General features: G+C 40.3%; 1 protein-coding gene across 50 annotated transcripts in view; it reads right to left on the bottom strand.

The window, feature by feature from the left end:
- The window catches only part of RBFOX1 (RNA binding fox-1 homolog 1), a 907,584-nt gene that overhangs the window by 120,960 nt on the left and 765,264 nt on the right, over positions 1 to 21,360 (bottom strand). For all 50 annotated transcript variants that reach the window (XM_054843158.1, XM_054843113.1, XM_054843119.1 and 47 more), the window contains one exon: positions 18,290 to 18,532. In XM_054843158.1, the coding sequence (XP_054699133.1) occupies positions 18,290 to 18,532 (243 nt within the window). The remainder of the gene's footprint in view (positions 1 to 18,289; positions 18,533 to 21,360) is intronic.

The raw sequence follows: 21,360 nt of genomic DNA, 5'->3' as shown, positions 1-21,360 counted from the left end.
ACCCAAAGATTTTATAACCACTAACATTCATCCTGAAAGGTACTAATGCATCATTATGATCTAGCAGGTTGCTCGCTGTGTTTTACAGCCTTTCACACTACATTAACCTTTTGTACCTCAAGTATTTATGACCTCATAAGTAAGTATTTATCAAACTGAAAGCTCATATACAGCACTGTATTTTAGCTATCATTGTTGAGGAACATTTATAATTTCTTTTTGCCTGAATTTAAAATCACTTTGGTATACAGTCCATATTTTTAACAAAAACATTAATGCAAGGTAAAACTATTTTTCTACTATGCATGAAAATGACTAGACACAAAAATTGCCAAATGCCTCAAATATGGTCTCATGTCAATGTGAAGAAAACCTTCTCTTTTTATTCTAAAATAAAATTTTAAAAAATTAGAAGCAGTAAATATATTTGTTATGCTTTCTGCAATATTCACCAGTGTATTGTGGCAAAACAATACATGGAAGTACTCCTGGTACCAGAGTCATTGCAATTCCTGAAGTGATAGATTCTCCAACTACATATCATGCTCTGTATTTAACAAACAAATCCCCACAAAACATAGCTGTTCGGGCAGCACGTATGCTGTGGTAAATGTCCCCACGCCATACGCATAGCCACATTTGAGGAAAAAACTGCAGCTGATTCATGTATTGTACAAATATTGTACAAATACAGTGTTGCTTGCAAATATTTTTCCTGGCAAATCAGTATGAAATGTGAGGTACTGAAACCTACCACGAGCAAGGAAAAATTGTAAGCTTACAAACATTCTCATAAAATGTATGGGCAACAACCACCACTGCATAAGCTGAGCGTATCCCCAAGAGAAAGAACGCCTGTCTAAACCCGCGGCTTCTGTGCTCTCTGGCGGGGGCGCGTGGCAGGGTAAGGCATTATCCTCCCATCCACAGGCACCTGAGTGATGGCAAAAAGAGGGGAAAAACAAAAAAAAAAAAAACCAAACGAAAAGAAAAGGAAAGGAAAGGAAGACCACAGGGGAAAATGCTACAGGAAGGGAAAAAGGGTATCTGCTGCTCCGTTACCATCTTCTGCGCACTTATGCAGGCATAATGGTTGAAAAAACAAGATTCAGTCTCAGTGTCTGAGCGATTTCTGCTGGCTGGTAATCCTACTGAGATTTAGATCACTATTGGCCTTGCCTGCTGCATTTATTGCAGGAAACCAACAAACAAAAGAACAAAAAACAACAAACACACACACACACGGAAACATAGAATCATGGCATGGTTTGGGTTGGAAGGGACCTCAAAGCCCATCCAGTTCCAACCCCCTGCCATGGGCAGGGACACCCTCCACCAGCCCAGGTTGCCCAAAGCCCCATCCAACCTGGCCTTGAACACTGCCAGGGAGCCAGGGGCAGCCACAGCTTCTCTGGGCAACCTGGGCCAGGGCCTCAGCACCCTCACAGGGAAGAATTTCCTCCTCCTAGCTAATCTCAATCTCCCCTCCTTCAGTTTAAAGCCATTCCCCCTTGGCCGGTCACTCCACGCCCTTGTAAACAGCCCCTCTTCAGTACCGATGGAACAGATTAAGGAGTTGCCGAGGTGCTTTGCTCTCTTCAGTGCCCTCCTGCAACGAGATGCTGCCGGCCGATTCCTCTCCCAGTCATGCCCCTTGTCCATGTTGTGATCTCCTGCCACCCTTCTTGTAGCTTTCTCAAGACTTTGCAGTTTAGTTTTTAAACTCAACAACCCAGTAAGTCAAAGGCCAGTTTTCAGTCTCCGTCTCTTGACGGCCACAGGTCTCTCTATTTGTGAAGCTAAATAACACAGCAGAACACCTTCATATTTAGAATGCTACAGGGAGTTTTAGACCCTTGTCACCTGAACTTTGCTATGATCCCGGCAGCAGTCATGTTCCTCATATCATTCCATGCCCCATCTGTGACTCCTCAACCCCTCTCCTCTGTGGAAGAGCGCTGGAAACTATGCCAAAACAAAGGAGCAGATGCATCTTGCTAGATGCTGCCACTCACAATGACCCTACCCCCATCACGTATCCCAAAGGGGGGTACAGGTGGACAAAGGGATGTTAGCTTCACATGGTCTGTATGGTACGTCTGAAAGTTAAACCAAGGTGCAGGGTTTTGCATTTAAAAAAAAATATATATATATATATTTCCTAAGTAACAGAGTATCTTACCAACTTTTTTCCTTATTCATACATCTGAAACATAGCATTCACACAAATCAAGCTTAGACTGTTATCTACTCAACGCTCAATGCTCCAAAAGCACCCATCAGTTCCAAATGAAATTCAGCAATAGCATTCTGTTGTTATGGGAAAAAGACTGTCGCTCAGGCTAGACACTTGGGCTGAGGACAGCCAGCTCCTGCAATCTATTTTGTCCCAGATTTGCCTCTGGCAGGTTATTTAAACTACTTGTACCCTAGTCCCTCCTCTGCAAAAGTGGAAAAAAACAGTAATTGTAATTCAGCAAAATCTCAAAAAAATGGTCACAAGGACAAAATCAATCTTTTCATGAGATGCTTGGAGGGCATCATCCTCTAAATTCAACAAGAAAGAAATAATCACACTAGATTAAAGCAGCAACATCACATTCAGAAATATCTCAGTCTTATAGTCCACTCCCAAATCTAAAGAACTCTTGAATATAAAGTAATACCTTTATCATTTGAGGTCCCAAGCTTGTAAGCTCTCTATCTCAAATTGTTTTGTGCTATCCCATCAGAGTGGTAGGAAATGCAATTCAGCTTCCCTCATATAAGGAACCATCACCTGGTAAAATGTCAGAAATTTTAGAGCAAACCAAGAAGGGTCGCCTTGCATTCGAAAGCACATCCAAGCAGCCCTGTAACGCACCGCTGGATTGCCTTGTGCCCTGACAACTGCTGGTAACAGAAACCCCTTGGTCCCTCAGCTGCACCAAAGCAGACAACACATTCTGGTCCTAAGGCAGTAACACAGCATGTCATACATCCTCCTTCAGTCACTGTGACATCTCTATGAGGAAAAAAAGCACCGTAAGATTTCATAACATTGGTTACATCTCTGTGACAAGGCAATTCATCAGCACCAACAAGCTTGTACAGTGCAGCACTGAACCCCCGTGTTATATTCCTGCAGCATTAACATCAGCCTCAGATATTTTGTGTGTTTCCCACTCAGCCGTTACTATACAGGAGAACGGACAGTGAATTCATGACTACAGAGCTCAGACTGAAGCGAACAAAGAAAAAAAAAAACCTCTTCAAGCCCTCAGAGCACGCAAAGCTATTAGCGATAAACTTGGCCTAAATATGCACTGGGATATTATTGTCTCAAACCTTATCAGAAGAAGGTCAAGGCAGAAAGATATTTTAGCAAATGTGAGGGTAATAAATTTATCACCTGGGCACTATTCAATTTACCAAAGAGCCCACCTGTAAATAATGTTTGGCATGAAATACCTACTCTTACTGAAAACTGCTGAGCAAACCCTGCATTTGCTTGCTGCGTTTGAGCAGGAGGGCAAGGTGTGACAAAGCATCCCCAAAGGATTAGTACTTTTAACTAAATCTCAGGGATTTCCTGAGATTCCCATTTCTTCACCTGAAAAGTAGGATCAGGAACAATTCCTTGTAGTAAATGCAGAGTTTGTTGCAGGGGCAACAAACTTTGACAAACCTAACATCGGCCAGCCTCGTTCCTCTGTTTCCAGTCCCAGCAGCAAGAACGTACACCCGAGGGCACGCAACTTTCCGGAAAAGAACGGAGTATGCTCGCAATGCTCATTAAACCGCAAACTGTAAACCAGATCCAGGTCTAGTCTAAACTCGAATGATTACTCTGATACCTGTGGAATGACACTGCTATACGCGGAGTAACCTTCCTGTGAACATCTGAAGTCATAATGAGTAACTCTGTGCTGAACCAAAAAGTCTCCTTTTACTTGTAGTAAAGACAATGTACCATTCTTCATGGAAGAAAAGAGAAGAAAATACAAAACTTGAATATTCAGGAATATGAGCCCTCCTTCCTTCCCACTGAAGACAAAAGGCTTAAAAGCACAGGACATGGTAAGTTCAATCAAAATAAAAAATACCAGGCTCCTAAATTATGCTAGCTAGCTGGTTCTAAACTTAGGAGGTCTAATTGATCAGCATCTCAAATATGTCAAATCAGCATGTCAAATCGATAATTCAATTAAATAGAAAGCTACTGAAATTTGGGCCAATACATTAGATTAGACTAAGGAAACTGGAGATACTGAGCCTAGATTCAGTTTGCTACCCGAAAAGATTGTCTACAGAGACATTAAACAGCTGATGACAGTAGAAAGCAATTGTATACAGTGGGTGGCCAGGTTATAGGTGACTGGTAGGGCCACCACATTTCTCAGTCAGAAACGTGACATACACAATGATTTGTTATAGACAAGACTTGCTACACACGCATAGCTAGGATTATTAACATCATCTGTATCATCTAACACACGGTGAGTATATGCTATGTAATAGTCTGTTTGGGAATCTTAACTTTGAAAAACCCCAGACAAATACCCCAAGTCCTCAAATTGCATCTGGATAAAAGTTCCAGGCAGAAAAGTTAAATGCATTGGGCTAAGGTGGACACACAGGAGCCTGAGAAAGAATAAATTTGCTCTCCTGAAAGTATCTATTTGAAAAAAAAAAAAAAAAAAATTACCAAAAAACCCCACCTGTCTTGAAAACAGAAGTATGTCTTGCTCTAACAATAATAACAAAGAGAAAAACCTTGGCTCTTTCCATTAGAAAGCACAGAACAGAATCAGTGGTTCAGACACTAGTACCTTTAATTGAACATGTTTTGTCTATAAAACACATTAAAATCTTTGGAAAGTTGACTTTGCTGTACATGCAAAAAGAGAAGTAACAAGGGAAATGGCTGCAAGTTTCTTTTGAGAGAGAACAGAGAGATAAAAGAAATGGATCTGCAACACTTTCAACTCAGCGGGGAAAAAAAAAGAAAAGAGGGAGCCTAGCTCAAAAATGAGAGGAAGAAAATTCTAAAATTGGAAATGCTTGCTGGAGACAGGAAGAAGCCAATAGCAACATTTTATGCTGGTGTGAAAGCGCTTTTATTGCATGCGTGAGCCATTTCACAAGTACATATACTGCCAGTCTGTATGTTAACTTCAGCAATTTTACGACGAGTGGAGCCCGCAGTGTTCCAAAGCTTTATAACTACAAGCATATGCTAAAGATTACCTTCAGAACAAAATTCTGAATAGCCCTAATAGTAGCCAGTGTTGGGTATCTTTGGGCATACCAGCAGGTACTGACATTTCAGCACGTCTCAATTCACGCATACAACAAATAAATTGTCACCCATCCGCGCATATTAATGGCAATAACTTATAATGCAAGTGTATTCAAACACAGCTGTCCAGCAGGGCTGCGTGTACGCAGGATGCCACCGTGCAGGTATCTATTCCTGAATCGAATCACTACGTAAGCAGTTCTATTTGATTATCACGAACACCAGCACACGTATAACTCTGCGTTATAAATGTTTGCAAGACTTATCTCTGAGGTTAAACCCGTATTTGTCACTAAAGCGCTGTGTACCATGGTGCAAATTTACTGGGATATAGTATCACCCGCTCATGAATATCAAACAATGGTCATGCATTAGAAATGATTCAATGTCTACCTTAGAAACATAATTACTCCTCCAACTTTTAACTTTTTGATTTTGTAAATCAGAAAGAAATTTTTAAAAACCAGGAATTTAAGCAAGCTTTCTAAAAAAAATTCCACTAATTGCAATGTATTTTAAGCTCATCACTTTAAGAGATTACCATAAAAGTTTTTCAATTTGCTTAAAATCTACATTTTAATCAGATTTTTATTTCTCTCTCATATCCTTTACTTTTTTACCACCACCTGATTTGTTTTTGCCCAAACACACTGTCAAAACTGGAATACATTCCATATTAAAAAGAGAAAAAAGTGACATTCATATATAAACAACAAAGCTCCACTATTTCTCCTGCTCCAGGTTTGGACAGTTTGCCAACTGTCCCTGCCAGTTTTTCTTTAGAAAAAAAAAAAAAAAGGAAAAACTTATGTATGAGAACAGGGAAATACAAACATTCCGAGGTGAAACTCGGCATCTGTTTCATTCAATTTAGTAATACTGTATTTGAAAACTATAAAAGAAAGGAAATGAAGGGGAGGGAACGTGTCCACGAGAAACCGTATTTCTCAGCACAACCCAAGTACTTCCATACCCCTAAACCCAAAAGAATAAGGAGCAAATAGGCAACAGAATTGCTACATTTGCAAGTCAATGCACAAGTTAAAAGCAAATTTCTCTGGCCTAAACTATTAATTTTTCCTCGATGTAAGTGAAAAACCACAGCATTTCTTTTTTAATATAATTTCATGTTAAGACTTTCAAATATTTTAAGTAAATTGACATTTTATAACTATATTTTTGGCAATAAATCTCTTTAAATAAGGGCAGCTATAAGACAACATTTTTTGTAATATGAACATACTACAAAATATATCACATGTCATTATGAAAAGCAAAATTAGGTGTCCTAGCATTATTATAACTTGAAAATAGTAAATGTACATGGTTTCTATTAAGTTTTGTAGATGTCTCGTCTCACACAATATGTGCTTATAACCCACAAGATCTCTTATTAACTGAAGCTACCACTACAGAAAGTTTCATCTGCAAACACTAATTAGCACAGACAGACTTAGATCTTGCTGGATAGCTGGGTGATCATGCCTGCAGTATGTTGCAGTGTTGGTACACATATTGTTTCCAAATCAAATATTTAGATACTATTCTGGAACAGCTGGAACTTATGTGAATCCTTATTAAATTAAATAGTTGACATCTTTTGACGCACTTTTTATAACAGCAACAAAAAACCACAGGCACAGAAAAGACTTGTCGATTGTAATCACGCTTTCCTCTTCTCTTTTGATTGAATGAGGAGGCATTCTGCTTTTTTTTTTCTTTCATAAATCAGAGAATAAGAGACAAGTATTTTAATTACAATCCAAAGCAAAAAAGCACAGCAAGAGAAATCCTCCGTTCTTACTTTTCAAGGTATAAGGAAGCTGGGAGGCAGCACCAGTCTTATTACAGAATCTGCAATCAGTCAATATATAAAGATTGAGATATCCGCAATGGCAAACAATCTTTGATTTGAAGTCCTCTGTTCCATCAATAGAGAGTTTCGTGTTCTTTGTCTGCCGCACCTGGAGGTGTTATTAGGCCTCGTGGCAGAGGCGGATGAGAAGCTGCCACATGCGTGCTCTTTCATCCCCTCCTTCTCACAGGCATCTTCACACAACTGATAGCTGCGGCTGGGAAGGACCTGAAGAATACTTACACATTCTCCTGCCATCTGGAGATCGATTTTAAATGGGCATCTCAGAATTTGTGTACTGGGGTAAGATCTGACTGTATAGTTCCGAGGCAGTTCCCCGAAAGGGAAGAGAAGATCAATGGCAGTGGCAACTGTTTCAGTGGGTGAGATTTAGAGAGGTCTCCACTGGAAAAGCAAATGTAGAAAGCCCCTTTATGCAAGAGTAGTAGATGGCCTGAGGGGTCTTTTTTTTAGAAAGCCCTTGAGAGGCTTTTCTAAATCAAAAAAGGCAGCGTGATATGCTGATACTGCAACACAACTGTGTGGGATACCATCCGAAAAAAGCATCTAGAACGAGCAAGATGCAGCAATCTAGGTACAGAAATACCAGAGAATTCCTGTATGTCCTTCACCTCAACTATATATTCCCTTCAAAAGATTATGTATTCTCTCCACGCCACATTAAAATCAATGGTAGCTGGCTTTGTAACTCCTATTGGGATGGGAAAAATGAAAGTAGTTTTAAACATGTTACCTGGAGTTTACAGTACAAAGGTATGCATGTCTTCAGAACCAAAGTCCATCTCCTATAGCCTAATGGCCTGAATTGACCGCCTAGCTGCATTCTGATCTTCCAGTAGAACCTGGACAGAAAATCCACTATTCTGATCTTCCTCAAATTGCAGCAAGTATCTTGACATGTTGATTACTATTTCCATGTCACACTTTTGTGAAGAAATTGCCATATATACATAGGATTAATTCAAGACAGAACAAGAACAGGTTACTCACTCCATCTGAAATCTCTACCTATTTCTACAATTAATAAATTATTGGCCATTTAATGTCTAGATCTCTGCAATTTAAAATGACCATGCCACCCAAATCTTTCTGCATATCACAGAAAGACCAAATACAGCACGATGCACGTGCTAGACTACTACCTCAGTCTAATTCCTTTTCCAGTAAGGTCTGAAAGGAAGAACTACTAATTGTTTCGTGTGTATCTAGTTAATAAGAAAATTGTCCCCTATTTCTGCCTGTGATGCATATTTCACCCTGTCGAGTCACCATAAAGCAGCTTCAAACTTACAGGTGGATTCACCTGCTTGCAGGTTAAGCCAAGACAGAGCGACATGCCTCGCTACTGTCTTTCTAATATTGACGGATAGCCAAGTTAAACGTTTGAATCAAGTCTCTCTTTCATATGGATCCTACAAAGGGAAGAGATTAAGCAGGGAGAAGTGGTAAGTAAGTGCACATATGAGTAACATTTAATTAAAGTAATTCTGTGGGTAGATAGGTGGGTGTGTGGGAAAGCTGAAGAGATAGGTGCGTAGGAGAGGAATGGAAACTTGAGAGTATAAACAGGATTTGAAAAAAATATTTTCAAGGTTGGGTTGAGGGTCAATAAGCCACTAAGACATCCTTAACTGAGACCCACGCGTAGTCAAACAGGAGAGTAAGTTTAGCTCTTATGTAACCCTGGGCAAAGATGGTCCCATTAGTAGAAATTCAACCTTACGATTTAAGGAAGAAGAGCGAAAGCCTATCCGAATGATCTTCATAGCTTTTACCTACAAACCTTGCAGTTTTCCATCTACCTGTGCTACATGACCATTCCGACCTCTCTAATGGACAGCCAGTTTCTTGCAAGCAAGGACCTAAGAACGTGGCTGGTTAACCAAGAAGTTACAAACACGTTCTCCTCATGCCATTGCACGGAGCACTCCAGGCAATACACAGGTTTGTATTGCAATTACAAAGAGTTGGCGCAGGGAGGAATCGACAACTTCTGATAAAGTTGCAAACCATTAACTATCATTTGCATGCCAATTACAAGAGAATGGAAAACATCATTAGTCTTACCTACCTAGCACAGCCACTCCTGTATTTAGTGAAAATTAGAGCTGATTTTCACAAAAAAAATCCCCCTGTAAGGATCAATTTTAATTACCACGTTATAATGTGAAGCAAAGATGCAGAGGGTCAAATACAAAGTTGTAATTAGCTATTTCATCATATCAAGATCCCCTTTGAAATTTATGCTCAGTTTATTCAGCAAAATGTGCAACAAATGTTTTTCTCAATACATCAGAAGCCAAAGCACAGCCGAAGCATTTAGATGCCACGGCTACTTAGACTGCATAGAGAGAAGAAAAAGTCAATAATGTAACATGTAAAAGAATTGGTACGGAGAAGTAAAGAGCCCAAGAGACAATACCAAGTAGAAGAAAACTCAAAGAACCAATATTGTTAACTCTTTCAGGGCCAAGCAGGAAAAAGATCTTAAATTGTTTAATTGGTCAATTGAACTCGGCAGATCAGAAATTAATTGGTAATGCTTTTTAGAAGAAACTTTTCAAGTTGGACTAATATGACTATATCTCTGGCTGACAATGTGACTGAGAAGATCTCTGCAATGTTTGGTGCTTTAAATCTGCCTTAGCTTTGGCTGGAATTACCTGCTCAAGTGATCCAAGAACAGCTTTACTACTTCGCCAATTTCAAGCACTCAAAAATCGAGAGGAAGTTAAAATCACAATATCTCACAAACACCCCAGAACCATCATTTTAATGTCTTCTGTTTCAACATCACGTTTGCAATCCTTTCTTGCAATGAGAATCAAAAGAAAAAAGAAGCTGAGGCGACACCTAAATCACAAGGATCGGTTGCCGAGGTTTCAGAGGAGCACGAGGCACGGTGATGCACGTGCAGCGGCACGCTTAGCCGGCAGTGCAACAGCTGCTCTCCTCACGCCAGGTACCCGCTCACAGAACGACAAGTCCTTTCTGGGAGCAAAGCCCAAGTTAACACAGCAACACAGGAAGAAAAGGTGGTTATCTTCTTACCAAGCAAACCAACTAAGTATGCAAACAGACGCTTTATAAATGGTGTCAAAGAAAACAGTCAGTTTAAGGGTCTGTGTATCCTTGAGAAGAATCTATTTTAGAGCAAGCACTGACACATACAGCTGCGAAAGTGAGCAATGTGTTCCTGCTATTCCTCAGCATAAGCAAAGAAATAGGCGTGGGGCATAGTTACAAAGTTTACACGCAGGGCGCTCAGCAAGGAAGCCTCTTAGAAGTAATAATGCCTATGATCACAAGTCATTACCGTGCCTCACCAAACTAGCACAGCATTATGTTATCTATTTGGGATGTCAGTTTTGATCTCTTCACTGCAGAGCAGGAGCTGGACCAGGTCGCTTGCTTCTGCAGCTCTGAAGCACTCAGGGTCTTGAAAAAAGCTCCTTGAAATATTTTCTTCAAGTATCAGCTGGGACCAAGTATAATAGGTAGTATAAATGAAATAGCACACCACGCTGATACAATAGCCTGCACCAGCAGGGTATGATTTAGATGAATAAACACCGCTGTAACAATTGTCAAAGTATCATCAGCTATCTAGCATACTGGTGGCAAACATCTATAGACAAAAATACGGAACTGAAATAGAATAAAAACTGGGTCGTTGGTAGCAGTTGGGAATAAAAAATATCCATGGGGAAATCTGACTTGCAAGACAGCCGCTTCACGGTGAGAAGTTCCCAGCTCCTCCGCAGGGGGAGCACAGTCCTCCGAGTGCCACCATTTACAGACACGATTGACGTGGTAATTCTGCTCGGCACGCTCTCCAGACAGAACTACACGCGGACACAAGCTAGTCACTTTTTCTTCCCAAGCCACAAGAGGCAGTTCCAGGGTCCGCGTCCAGGTGGACTACGGAAACCTACTAGGGAAAAGCAGAATATTCAGAGACAAGGGTAACACCAGCTGAGCTCAGCAGCACTGGAAAGCGTCCCACTCGCTGTGCGCAGACTTGGTATGTTGGACTTCAGGGAAGTTTACCTCGAGGCTAACAAGCATGATGACGGTTACATGACGAACCAGCAAATTGCAGAGAACTTTGTTTTAAACATCTCTACTTCAGTGACACACTGTGGTAAGAACAACTGATGGACACCTGTAAACCAAATAGGATATAGCCCACTGCTTAATATGGAACTGAATTGCTGGAAACAGCTAATGTATCCCACACGCCCAGGAGATGGACAGACCTGGAATAAAACAGTAGGAGAAAAGGAGGAGAAGAACTAAGTATTAGGGAGAAAAGAAAAAAAGGGGGGGGGGGGGAAATCACGTATGCCAATAACTTACATAAAGAACAGAGCAGGAAAAAGAGCTACTAAAAAATAAAAATATGCTGCAGAGAATTGTAGTAACATCTACCCATCTGCAGGCTTACAAAATGCACTAAAGCACTTTACTATAAATGCTTGCTGCTGACAGTTTTCTTACCCAAATTAAGAAGAGCAACAGAGAAATCAGCACACACAAAAACAAAAAACACAACAAAAAAGGTTGTATATCTTTCTCTTCCCCAAAACTATCAAGTTCAACACGGTAAATCATTTTTCAGTCCAGAGTGTCACTAAGCCTTCCCAAATCCTTAGATGAAGAGATGGTCTCTGCAACATGACTACAGAATGCACAAACCTAGACATAAGTAACACCAAGAAATGCGACCATCAAACTTACAAACCATTAGATCTCAAAGAGTATACAAAATTTCAGGGTAAAGCAGGGCAACCGTAACAACAGGCATCTAGTACCTAACATACCAATTATTTTCACACAGAAGAGCGTCAAGTTTAGTGGATGCCACAGGAGGGATTTGGGTAGTAACCAAGCTCAACTGTAGTTGTAACAGCAAAGTCACGCCAAAAAAATATCTCATCATCTTCAATGATCACAGACAACCCACACCTCTGCACTACATGTCTTCTACCGGACACCAGCCGCACTGCATCCCCTACGGCCGGGCTGGGTATTGATTCAGAGCCACCTCGGACAGAAAAGCACTACGCGCTGAATCACCAGCACTCCTCCAAGTCAACTGCATTTTCCCTGAAGGACTCCTGTCCAAGCACACGACTTATCAAGGCTTTTCAGCTTGCGAAATCTGGTGAAGTCACAGTCCAAGGCAGAAAGACTGCACACTGACCTCAAGTTTTCTCTAATGCAAAAGCAGAATTAAGTTTAGAGCAGAATATCTTTTATATACACACACATACATAAAACACAGAGCATTATTACAAACTCAGTTTTTACCATACCATGATATTTACTTCCATTATAAGTTTAATACACTTAGGAAACACCAGAAAAAACAACATTTACTTTACTATTACCTGCTTTCTTACACATGGCCAGTTAACATCCTTTGTATGTGCATACTCATCTCCCACTGACACCAACAGCAGACGTGCATGAAAAACCACAGGCAAAAATTGAGCAAGTTTTACTCTTGGACCTATATATGTACAATATGCTTGCATATATATATATGTACACAGGTAAAAGGTGATTGCATATTTCATCAAATGTCTAACTTCATAATACTTTAAAATAAGTAACTATTTAACATAACACTCAAACCCATTCTGCAAAATCATCAGACATGTTACTGTTACCATAACTTTGTGACACACTTATCATCGATCCATCCTTCTTGAAAGAAGCAATTTACTATTTTTGTTAATGACTAAAAGCACGTTTGACGCTATGCAGCTCTGAAAGTCTACCAGCACTTAAATAACCCAATACTGGATGAGTATTGATTATGCACACACTCAGATGGACTACTTCCCTGATTAAACATATTGATCCAAAAAGATGAAAACCATATTATTCAGAGAAGACTTAGAGTAACTTTTGACAGTATTTTATTACCTACAGATAGTTTTATATTATTTCAGCTAAATCATCCTGTCTTGAAACATTTAAGAAGAATAAAGTCAAACTGAAGGAGGGGAGATTGAGATGAGATCTGAGGCAGAAATTCTTCCCTGTGAGGGTGCTGAGGCCCTGGCCCAGGTTGCCCAGAGAAGCTGTGGCTGCCCCTGGCTCCCTGGCAGTGTTCAAGGCCAGGCTGGATGGGGCTTTGGGCAACCTGGGCTGGTGGAGGGTGTCCCTGCCCATGGCAGGGGGTTGGAACTGGATGGGCTTTGAGGTCCCTTCCAACCCAAACCAGTCTGGGATTCTATTTACTTCCCTTTCATCCTGTACATTTTCTCCTCTTTCATAGCATCGAAATACAAAGTTAGCAATCCTCATACATACAATCCGAGCACCTCTTATGTCCTGTCCTGGTTTCAGCCGGGATAGAGGGTTTTTTTTTTTCCTAGCAGCAGGTATAGTGCTGTGCTTTGGATTGAGGATGAGAACACTGTTGATGACACACTGATGTTCTGGTTGTTGTGAGGCAATGATCACACCAAGTCAAGGACTCTTCAGCTTCTCACATCACCCCAGCGAGGAGGCTGGGGCTGCACAAGAAGCTGGGAGGGGACACGGCCAGGACAGCCGGCCCCAACTGGCCAAAGGGATATTCCATACTACAGAACGCCATGCTCAGGGTATATACCTTGGGGAAGCTGCCCGGGGGGGGTGGATCACGGCTCGGGAACTAGCTGGGCATCAGTCAGCGGGGGGTCAGCAACTGTGCTGCGCATCACTTGTTTTGTATATTATATTATTATTACTCTACTCTTACTATTATTTTCTGTCCTATTAAACTGTCTTTATCTCAACCCATGAGTTTTACCCTTTCTTCCTGATTCTCTCCCTCATCCCACTGAGGGGGAGGGTAGTGAGCGAAGGGCTGTGTGGTTGTTTCAGCTGCCTGCCAGGTTAAACCACAACAGTCCAATACTTACCCTAACAGAATACAGCTTTACACTATTTTATACAAGAGCATTTTAATCTCACGTCTTCACTGCTAAATGAACATCCATTAAATTATATTTGAATTAGTTAAGCACAACATACAGAAAAGTAAAATCTTAACAATATCAGAACATTCCGTACCCCTGTACTGCAGTTTTCAAAGTGCTTGCTAGTCAATTCGAGCAAAAGCAAGCAAGAAAATGCACTTTCTTAACTGAAAAGAATTTTGGAACTAAACTAAGAGAGATATAAAGAAAATGGTATGATTTTTGACAGGGTAGATGCCCAAGCCAGTTGGAAGTCCACAGAAAGTCACTGCTACAAATGACAAAAGATACCCAGAGCATTGTAGTCAGATATTGTGTGTGCTCCCCGGAGAAGCTCAAGGTATGAAAGGGTTCGTGCAATGTTTTGTTATAAAAAGTAAAATTCAAGAGGGAAAAAAGGATCCTTTCCTATTAAGTTCTCAATAAAATATTTTAGTTTTAATCAAAGAAAAACATACATTCTCCTCTGATCAGATTTGTCTGCTTTCACAGCATATAGAAAATAGTATATATTCTGTAAGGCTGTATTCATTAATAACCTGCACCAACTCAAAGTTGGTTTCAAGCACTGTCATTTTGGCTTGGTAGTACTTTACGCCCATTTTGAAAGGCTCTGAATGACCAAAGACAACCAGAAAACCTTTACTAAAGCCCACAGATTCTACTCATAAGGAAATCAAGTCTACAGGCTTTCTACATTAATAGCACTCTACTGTGCGCAACATCGCGAACCTGTAATAAAACTGACGACTGGAATCCTGTTCCATGTGCAGCACAAGGGGATACAGATCCAGCTGGGCCGGGATCACACTCTGTCCTGCTGTAAAGGATTCAAGAGAAATTGTATGGAACCTTTTTATCTTTATTATTTACCTCTCTATTGGAGTTTAGGTTGTACTAGACCCAATGTAAGTTCTAGCTTCAGCGTATGATTCTTGCAGACAGACAGACAGACGCTGGGGCACACAGAGAAAGCCAGGGCATGTGCCTAGCCTCAGCATGGATTAAGTCCTTCACGGGTGAGGTTAAGTCACTTTTGGTAGTAGTTATACAAGTTAGGAAATTGCCCTGCAGTTTATTAGCTTCATATTTCAAAACTTTAAGATCTGTTTTTAGTGGTATATCCAGCTTCACATGTACATAAATCTGCATGTGAATAAGCAAATTCAAAAGTCAGTCTTGCCTCCAATAGCTTGTCTAACCTACGTTAATCACAACAGTATTCTTTTGTGAATGACTGATCGAATGCTTATTATTCTTTTAAATGCACGTCATACAGCTTACTCAAAGGAAACGATGTAAAAACATTGGAACCCACCAAACAAATGCCACGACGTCCCCACGTCAATTTCACTTAAAATTCTGTAAGACTGGAAACCCACTCTTCCGAAAGCTAGCAGGAACTGGAAAGAAACGTAATTTTTTTCCTTCAACAATAAAGACCACATGGAGTTACTATGTTGACACAGCGCTACTGAGCCTCTATTTCATAATAAAACCAGATATTATTAAACCTACAGAGATGTACACAGCTGGACCCTCATAATATTACCAAGTCCATGTCAAATCTGCCTGGGATCCATCTGCATGTACCTATTTATAAGGTCTCCACAGTGGGTTAAGTGCAATGCCAGTGAGACACACCGTAACAGATTTTAGGCCTAGATACCCACAACTAAATCGTGCAAACAACACTTGACTGTAAATTTGGAAAACTAACTGATAATATGTTAAATACCAAGGCTACTTTGAACAATGTAGATCCACAGAGATACGCTTCGCGTAAACTTGTGTTTGCAATGCATTGTTCTCCAGGGAGGGCTACTATCCACAAGTTTCAATATAACTGTGCAATTTAGAAAAAATATCTTTTTAAAAAACAAAACAAAACTTTCTCAAAAATACCCTGAAGTCAAAAGTAAGGAAATCTGATTCTTTATAAACAGCATGGGAGCTACTTCAAAAAGTTATGTGCATTCCTCTGTAAGAAAGGAAACAGGAAGGCAAGAAAAGGATCCATAATAAAAAGAGCAAAAATCTATACTGTATTCCCCAAATACAAAAGGTTAGTGGAATTGAAGTGTTATCCTTCAGAGAATGGAAACTCCCTCCAAGTGGAACCAGGAGGGAGAAAGTGTATGACAGGTAAAATATAAGTTTGATATTAGGAAGGCAAAAAGGAAATAAGAGCAGATAGTGAAGGACACAAAAACAAATAACAATAAAGCCTATTAGTATACCAGAAGCAGGAAACTTTCAAGGGAATCATTGGATTTTCTAGAGCTGGGATTGAATAGAGCACCTGAAGAAGATAAGGGCATCATAGACAATCCAAATTATTTCTTTTCATCAGGCTTTGCCATGGAAAACAGTGGGAAAACGCATACCTGATTTTTCTGATATGGAGACTAACACTTCTTCAAACTGAAAAATCAAAAAGGGGTGAGGAAACACAGTAAATTGAAAGCAATAAATGATGAGGGATGAGCTCCTGTTCCACTCGCATTGACAGAGGTTTTACCATCGATTTTAGCACTGACAGTCTTTCCCTTCAGAACTGAATGGCAAACACGCACAGGCTGAGCTGGGCACCACAGTGGACTGTTGGGTGTGCAGCAGCGACCAGAAGAGCAAGCAAAATAGGGACAGGAGGAAAGACTATATTTTTAGTCAATATCCAATCTGTTCTGGAGGGTCTGTTCAGCTTAGGGTTCCTGCTCTAAACCGCTGACGGTGGCATACGACGAGTTTGACAACAATCAAAAATATTTATGGAAGAAAATTTAAAAAGCTGGAGAGAAGCAGGAAGTTAACTTAGCAGAGAGATGAATACGAGGGGACGCTGTAGAGCTGCGAAGAATACTATGAGATGTAAGTAAATAGGATGCTCTTCAACTTAAACTTTCTCACGCTACTAGAGCAAAGGGCCAATCAGGACAATCAAAAGTTACCACGTCAAAAATAAAAGGACTGAAACATTTTACCACATACACCACACACCTGTGTAATTAATTCACAAGGACGTCTCCATGATAATGGTAAAGAATATTCTTTTGTGCTAGTGCTATTGCTTTTTCTTTCTCGTTCATACCCATATAAAGAAATTGGTGACATGGCAATAAACAAAAACGTGCAGAACAGCGCAAGTAAGGGCACATGCTTTCCCCTTCCTCTCGCCCTAATGCATGCAACTGGTCAGGTTGGATATATGCCAGCGGAAGAAGGGGAGGTAAAGATGAGGTATGGAGCACGGTTGCGGCAAGGATGAGGACAGCTAGTGGGGATGTTTCAAGCGCATGCTCAAATTGCAGCGTGCCGGCTGTCTTGTGCTAGATCCCACACATGTAACGCACGTGGCCAATGGCTCAGAAATCTGCCAGCTGTTGGCACTCGGTACGTTGGGTCCCAATCCAGAATTAAGACAGAAGCACCAAACTACCAACGTGTGAAATTTGTGACTTGAATTACAAGGTAGGGCCATCCAAAGAGTCTCTTGCATTATTCATGACACTTCAGAACTTCAGATATAAATCAAATAGAAGGAAAGTCTATCATTTCTGCTCCATTGAGCACAGATCCACACACAACTTTGGTTAACGGCTGCACAAACAAGCTCTCTAGAAAAGACCGTATTACAGACACGCTCTTCACAATACTCATTCACACAGTTCTACAAGTAATTTCAGTACACTATCCTTCAATGAACACTTCTATGAAAAACCACTCACAAGTGTCAAAAATACAACGCCCAAACCAGATTAATTTTTTTATTCTTAATGACCTCTGGGGTTTTTTTTCCCAAATAAATGCTTACAAACACTCTTGTGCGATGTTTTTCCATGTTGGACTTAGTCAGACTTTATTATATGATTCATGGGCTTGCTATTAATCATTTTGTCTGTCTGATAGTGTAGAAAAGGAAACTACAGATTCTACAAAGCTCCCACACTTGCTAAGAGGCTCCAAAAGGAGCGAAATTATATTCTCCAAGTTCAACGATAAACTTTGACAGGCTTTCAACCTGGAAACGGTGAGCAATCCTAACAACAAACGAAGCGCAAAACTACTAAGCGTAACGTAAGAATAAACGTCACCAACAAACACACCCGTAACGTGCAACACACTGCTTTAGAAATAGCCGAAACCTTGACTTACTGTGGCTGTGCCGGAGACAGTTTGTGCATTTGTGTCGGCGGCGCTCTGTTCCGAGTGTGTCTGAGCAGGAGGGTACATGTTTAACGTGTGCTCTGGAACAGTGGTTTGGCCTGTGTAGTCTGGAGCGGGATGAGGATGTGGGGCTGGGTACTCTGCAGGGATACCGTTCTGAGGTGGAGCAAACTGGGCTGAGGCATAAGGCTGTGCCATTGTGTCAGGAGGTGCTGTAGCTTCCTGATTACCCTGAAAAAGTCAAAGGAAAAAAAAAAAAGGGAAGAAGAAATGTGGCGTGAGATAAATTAAGCCGTGATCCTGCACACGTAACACGGAAAGCGATGACAGTGTTCTAAGATTGCTGACAAGGGCACAATGGTTGTTTCTTGAAGAGAGAATTTCTTATCTGAATTAAATCCGTTTTGCTAACCCTATTAAATCTTATTATAATTAGACAAACAAATCTGCTGTTCTCTGGATAATTGTAGACTATTCTTTAACTGGGAAAAGTCAGTGAAATCTACCTGAACTAATGCGTCAACTCAGACCATGAAGAGGGACAAAGCTTGGTTTATTCCAAAGGTTACTGAGCTCGACTGCCAAACACCGAGTCCACGGTCTGCGATCCGCTCTGACTTAGCATTTCCAGAACACAACATATGCAACTGACACCCAGAGCTCGACTTGGGTGCATACTGTTACCATAAGTGAACGCTGGAAATATTTATATGAAATAATGCTCTATGAGATATTCAGAAATACATTGAGATAAACTGTATTGAGCAACTGCATGCCACAAATGCAAAGAAAAGAATTAAACCAAATCAAAATATTAAAGACTTGAATCTAAAAATGCATCAGTTCAAAATCTTAAGTTAACATCAAAGAAAAATTCTATGATGCAGGCTGCTAAAAGAAATAGATTTAAGAACTTTAGAGGCTTTAAATTTGAAGACAATAGTGTTTCATTTCCATACTATGATAAGCATATACAATTAAAAACAAATGCCCTCATCTCTTGACAGATAAATCCATCTTTATGTTTGATATAAGAAAGGAAAGTCAAGCACATTAATTTATCAATTAGAGACTTCTAAATGCTCTGATCATACCGAATAGTACTAATTCTAGGGGAGGAAATGTAGAGAGCAATCCTTCAGAACCTATACATGAAAGATGTCCAAAATACGATGCTGCAGATGACACAGCATTAGAGGCCATCAATACAGGCACCATCCCAAACTCAGATGAGCTGATTTACAAGATAAAATTATCCCTCTATCTATCAAATAACGTAAAAATGAATATTTGAGTAAAACTTTAGTTAGTTTTTTAAAATACTTTGTCATTCTCCCACCAAAGCATGTACGAGTACCCGCACAGGACTACTGTAGGGATTTTGCTTATTTGCACTCATCAGTGCCTGATCTCCTAATTTCACAACGGGCTGGATGAATAAAAGGCATTCTTTTGCACTTCATACTTAAGGACATTCCCAGCCAGTTTCAACTAATTCAGACATCAGCTCTCTGACCTGAACTGGTGCTAAACTCAAGAGCTTTTAAGAAGTTGCAATATCACAGCACAGGAATAAGCCTTGGCACATGGCAGGCTTAGAAGGGAAAATCAAATTTTCCTTTGTAAAAGACATTCAGTGTGTCCTAAAAATATTAAAACTTTCTATCAGCAATCAAACTCTCCCTGATTTTGATCCCACCTTTGCTACTATTTTAGTCTATGGCCTTGAGCCAGTAGTTTGCATTGTTTCATTCGACCATCTTTACAATGCAAACAGTGGCATTTACCTACTCCGAAGGGTTAAGTCAGTAGGTTTCATGTGCATGTATCTAGCATATATCGGTATCTATATATCATCCCAAGGTTAATGCTGCGCTAAGACTTGCCTTGTTTACATTTCAGTGGAGGTTAAACACTCTTGTAAATGTATACTTATACCCTCTTCTACTAAAATGCCAAGGTCCCCCTTCTTAGTTCTTTTACCTAATATTTTCACTATTAAAAAAAAAAAAAATCCAGATGAAGTAAAACCCAGCAATGACTGGATTACACCAAGGACATTTGTTAAATGTTAGAGAAGTATTTTTAAAACTTGTGGGGGAGGCAGGCGACCTTAACTATTTTAATCAACCGTTTCAGGAAGGACTTCAGCAAGCGCTAAGAACGAACAACAGCAAATCGAACTTCTGCCCGTATAAGCATTTTCACTGTGCTGGCTTTGACACACAGTAGCTGGTTACTGCCGGTCCTTCAGCTCTTCCTTCACGTCAGATGCTAAACATGGCATTAGAGTCAGCAGCTGTTAAAAAAGAACAATAACAGCAACAAAGGGACCAAGGGCTAATGTCCAGGTGCATTTGATCTAAAGTGTTTTATACTACCTCCAGTCCTAACCCAGATGTTGCTGAGACCCCCACTGTTTCTCATTAACATTGACAGCAGTTCCATGAGATCCTAATTAACATTCAAAGCATTCACACTTAGTGCTAATTACAGCTGATATTTAATTAACAGTGTTGAACTTTTATATTATTTTTACCAGAAACGCCAAACAATTGATTTTGTAGATTTATCATGAAATGGCAAACTGCACTGGCAATTCCAGCACCTTCATGTTGCTGAGACTCTCCTACCTCTTTCATTAGACTTGTTAATCTGAGGTCTGGGATCACTTATTTGTAACCGAGACCCCAGTAATAAGTAAACAACAAAGGGTCAGCAGTTGGTTGGTTAGTTTGTTTGGTTTTTTATATAGTTTCCACATATTCAGGGATTTATAGCCTTGCCATTAAACAAACGAACAAAACCCCACCATGCTTGGAGTAGAAAACTGGCATACAAGATTATCAAGTCCAGGCATTGGGTGCTCATTAAATTGTTGGGGGGACACACACTAAGAACATTATACTTGCACACTCTACTGTAGGCCATAAGTTTAAAGCGATAGCGACAATAAATCTGAGCAGTTCATCTCTTAAAATCAGCGTCTACTGTAGCCTTTCCTAGTCTTCAACATGAGTGTGAATTTACGATTCACAATTAATTCAACAGACACAGCA

The sequence above is a fragment of the Grus americana genome, chromosome 15, assembly GCF_028858705.1.
Source record: "Grus americana isolate bGruAme1 chromosome 15, bGruAme1.mat, whole genome shotgun sequence".
Taxonomy (NCBI): domain Eukaryota; kingdom Metazoa; phylum Chordata; class Aves; order Gruiformes; family Gruidae; genus Grus; species Grus americana.
Note: the sequence above shows the minus strand (reverse complement) of the source record. Positions and strands in the feature narration are given on the sequence as shown.